General features: G+C 39.2%; 1 protein-coding gene across 2 annotated transcripts; it reads left to right on the top strand.

The window, feature by feature from the left end:
- The first annotated feature begins 1,517 nt into the window (after positions 1–1,517).
- Positions 1,518–1,790, top strand: LOC127666345 (keratin-associated protein 16-3-like). Of its 2 annotated transcripts, none has more exons than XM_052159169.1 (2): positions 1,518–1,620; positions 1,690–1,790. In XM_052159169.1, the coding sequence occupies exons 1-2, from the start codon at positions 1,518–1,520 to the stop codon at positions 1,788–1,790; spliced, it is 204 nt and encodes a 67-aa protein (XP_052015129.1). The 2 variants fall into 2 exon arrangements, with proteins under 2 accessions (XP_052015129.1, XP_052015130.1); XM_052159170.1 differs by having other exon boundaries at positions 1,518–1,605.
- Positions 1,791–4,323: the final 2,533 nt, after the last annotated feature.

Consider the following 4,323-nt stretch of genomic DNA (forward strand, 5'->3'; position numbering starts at 1 on the left):
ATAGAACCCAAGAATACCATCCCAGAGATGGCAACACCCACAAGGGGCCCTCCCTCCTTGATGACTAATTGAGAAAATGCTCCACAGCTAGATCTCATGGAAGCACTTCCCCAACTGACGCTCCTTTCTCTGTGATAACTCCAGCTCAAGTTGACACACAAAACCAGCCAGTACAGTCCAACATTCTTGAAATTTGTAATGCCCTTCATGGTAGGTTTAATTCAAAAGCATAAAGTTTGTGTGGCTCATTGATTCGTATCAGGAATGTGTCGGGCAATTAAGATTGTACGGTTGCCATTCCAAATCCTACCCAAGAGGATGAAAATGTCATTAATAACAAAAATAAAAGCCAGTTTTAACATCATTCTTTGATTTCTCTGTGAGGGTGTGTTTGTCCAGTACTTTGACTATATTTAATAACTTTAAGTACAGGTATATCCTATTAGTAAAATCAGTGTGAAAGCAGAAGAATGTAGGAGTTCATTTACCATACAAAGGTTAGAGGTCACAGAATCAGACAAAGGTCAGAGTTCACAGAATTCATACCTCTTATGGACTTTCCTGTATTTAATCATTCAAGCAAAAATATACAACTTTCCTTGATTGGGCAATTAGTAATAGAATGTGAAGATATGACCCTTTGTATAGTAGATATATAGTGGGTAAGGCAGGGAAACAGTTAAACATCACTCTAAAATGTGGTGAGAAAGGATAAGGTCTGTCCAGTGTATTTGTTAGCACTCCAGAGTGTATTCTAAAGAGACAGGCATGAAAGCACCCAGACATTCACTTGAGATGCTTCTGAAGAAACTGGTGCTTGGGCTGAGGTCAGGATAGAACAGGATTCCTGTCAGAAGTGTCTAAAGTACAAAGAGGGATCTACGTGAAGCCACGTGTCTCTGAAGTCACCAAAGCTTGATGTCTTGCAGGATGAAAGTTGTCAAAGAATTGATGGGGTCAATTTCAAAAAAATTCAAGTGAGTCAAAAAATGATGTTTCCTTTCAATTTGCCTATTTGGCAATCATTAAGGACTTTCTGGTGCTGCACTAAGTACCTGGAGGCAAAAGCCTTGAGCTAAAAGAATGTTAGCTAACTAAAACAATGCCATGCAAATTAAAAAGAAAAGCACTCCAAGGTTGCATAATTACAAGGTTACTGGAAACTACCAACCAGATTAGAAGATTTTAATTAGAACAGTAGCATGGCCTTTGAAGAGGGTGAAACCATTTTTCATCTTGGAAGCATTTTCTTTACTGGAATGCAAACTCATTAAAAAATAATGATTACTAACAATTCCTTAATAGAAGTTTGGACCTTTTGTTAAGTAACAAAGAAACTATTTAAATGAATTTATAGACTTGAAATTATTCTATTGCATGGGGATGAGATAATCTGTCACTGTTTAGTATGCTCAACACAGGGTATAAAAGCATTCTGGGTAGGTAGGCACACACACACACACACACACACACTCAAATTCACCCTCAGTGCAAAACAGTTCTCCTCTCCTGAGACCATGAGCTACTACAGCGGCAACTACGGAGGCCTGGGCTATGGCTATGGAGGCTTTGGAGGCCTGGGCTACGGCTATGGAGGCTTTGGAGGCCTGGGCTGTGGATGTAACAGAGTCCACAGACTGTGCTACACCTCTGGCTATGGAGGCTTCGGAGGCATCGGAAGCTTCGGAGGCTTCGGAGGCTATGGATATGGCTCTGGCTTTGGAGGCTATGGCTATGGTTGCCGCCGCCCTTCTTGCTGTGGAGGATATAGGTTCTCCAGCTTCTACTGAGTGAACTGCTGATTTTCAGACTATCATCATTATTGTGTCCATGTTTAGAGAGGAAAACGATCTCTTTATTATAGAGAAGACATGTATGGTTTATTGACTTCTTCTCTGGAAGGAACTGGCCTTCAATTACTCTGGAAGAATCTATTATCTCCCCATCAAATTTATGGGTTCATCACTTATGTTCAGTCAATAACATTGCTGTGGATATACATGATCTATGTTTTCAAAATCATCATTAATAAATGTGTTTAACTGATCTAGCAAACGTTCATTAATCATTTTATTTAAGCACATTTTATACACTAGAATATGAGCTTAAAGTCAGTATGTCATTCCTCTGTATCTCAGTCAATGTATTGAATAAACAATAGTGTATTTAAAAGTAAATTTTATTCAGTGTATAACTCCTCTATGACTTCCTGTGTTGGGATCCATTCTAAACACTGAGGATCAGAAGGTATAATTCTTTGTAGTTCCATAGTGTATTGTCATAAATTTAATACACAATACCTTATGTTTGGTGTACCTTAAGTTCAGTTATAATGCTTAAAACAATACCTAATTGCAAGTTCATATTCCTAAAGTGATCTCATCCATGTACAGAGAAAAATCTAGTTGCACTATATCTATATTTATCACTTTAGGATAAACACACACACACACACACTCTAATATGGCAAACATTTGCTTGATTTTGTGATCCAAACTCTATGAGTTGGAACATACTGTATGTTCAATAACAGTGTCCAACTATGAACTGAACAAACCCTTTACTGAGATCAAGTGCACTTTTATGTGTTCTTATGAGTCTGAAGGCTGGTTTTGAATGCATTCCTTCAGACAACTGAATAAGAAAATACATCATCACCCCAAGTGCAGACTTTCTTCATTCTTCTTCTGGATCCAGCCTTTAATCCCATAAATCTAAAGTAGATTTGCAAAATGTAGAAGATTGTATTTTAAAGCTAATATTTAGAAGATCTTTTCTTATATTTTATGGTTGTGAGCCTAGCCTTTAATGACTTAGCCATCTCCAGAAATGAAGCCACACACCTATGGCCACTTGATCCTGGACAAAGGGGCTGAAAACATCCAATGGAAAAAAGATAGACTTTTTCAACAAATGGTGCTGGTTCAGCTGGAGGTCAGCATGCAGAAGAATGCGAATTGATCCATCCTTGTCTCCTTGTACTAAGCTCAAATCCAAATGGATCAAGGACCTCCACATAAAGCCAGACACTCTGATGCTAATAGAAAAGAAACTGGGGATGAACCTTGAGGACATCGGTACAGGAAGAAAGTTTCTGAACAGAACACCAATAGCCTATGCTCTAAGATCAAGAATTGACAAATGGGACCTCATAAAATTACAAAGTTTCTGTAAGGCAAAGGACACCATCAAAAGGACAAATCGGCAACCAACAAATTGGGAAAAGATCTTCACCAATCCTACATCAGACAGAGGGCTAATATCCAATATATATAAAGAACTCAAGAAGTTAGACTCCAGAAAACCAAACAACCCTATTAAAAATGGGGTACAGAGTTAAACAAAGAATTCTCACCTGAAGAACTTTCGGATGGTGGAGAAGCATCTTAAAAAATGTTCAACTTCATTAGTCATTAGGGAAATGCAAATCAAAACAACCCCGAGATTTCACCTTACACCAGTCAGAATGGCTAAGATTAAAAATTCAGGAGACAGCAGGTGTTGGGGAGGATGTGGAGAAAGAGGAACACTCCTCCACTGCTGGTGGGGTTGCAAATTGGTACAACCACTCTGGAAATCAGTCTGGCGGTTCCTCCAAAAACTGGGCACCTCACTTCCAGAAGATCCTGCTATACCACTCCTGGGCATATACCCAAAAGATTCCCCAGCATGTAATAAGGATACATGTTCTACTATGTTCATAGCAGCCCTATTTATAATTGCCAGAAGTTGGAAAGAACCCAGGTATCCCCCAACAGAAGAGTGGATGCAAAAATGTGGTATATCTATACAATGGAGTACTATTCAGCCATTAGAAACAATGAATTCATGAAATTCTTAGGCAAATGGATGGAGCTGGAGAACATCATACTAAGTGAGGTAACCTAGACTCAAAAGATGAATCATGGTATGCACTCACTAATAAGTGGATATTAACCTAGAAAACTGGAATACCCAAAACATAATCCACACATCAAATGAGGTACAAGAAGAAAGGAGGAGTGGCCCCTTGTTCTGGAAAGACTCAGTGAAGCAGTATAGAGCAAAATCAGAACAGGGATGTGGGAAGGGTTGGGTGGGAAAACGGGGAGGGAAGGGGACTGATGGGACTTTTGGGGAGTGGGGGTCCAGAAAATGGGAAATCATTTGAAATGTAAATAAATATATCAATAAATTAAAAAAAAGAAGATCTTTTCTAAGAGTGGAGAATTAAATTGTGGGAAGCCATCCTGAGCTATTCGGACTATTGCTTACTCATGGCCCTAAGGTGGTGGCTGCTAAAATACAAGAACAGTTAACTGGAGCCTCTCCCGTGGGCATTGG

The sequence above is a fragment of the Apodemus sylvaticus genome, chromosome 15, assembly GCF_947179515.1.
Source record: "Apodemus sylvaticus chromosome 15, mApoSyl1.1, whole genome shotgun sequence".
Taxonomy (NCBI): domain Eukaryota; kingdom Metazoa; phylum Chordata; class Mammalia; order Rodentia; family Muridae; genus Apodemus; species Apodemus sylvaticus.

Bases quoted from the DNA above. Each gene is read 5' to 3' on its own strand.
- LOC127666345 (XM_052159169.1), top strand. From the start codon at position 1,518: ATGAGCTACTACAGCGGCAACTACGGAGGCCTGGGCTATGGCTATGGA. The intron at 1,621-1,689 runs GTAACAGAGTCC...GAAGCTTCGGAG, and splicing joins TGGAGGCCTGGGCTGTGGAT to GCTTCGGAGGCTATGGATAT.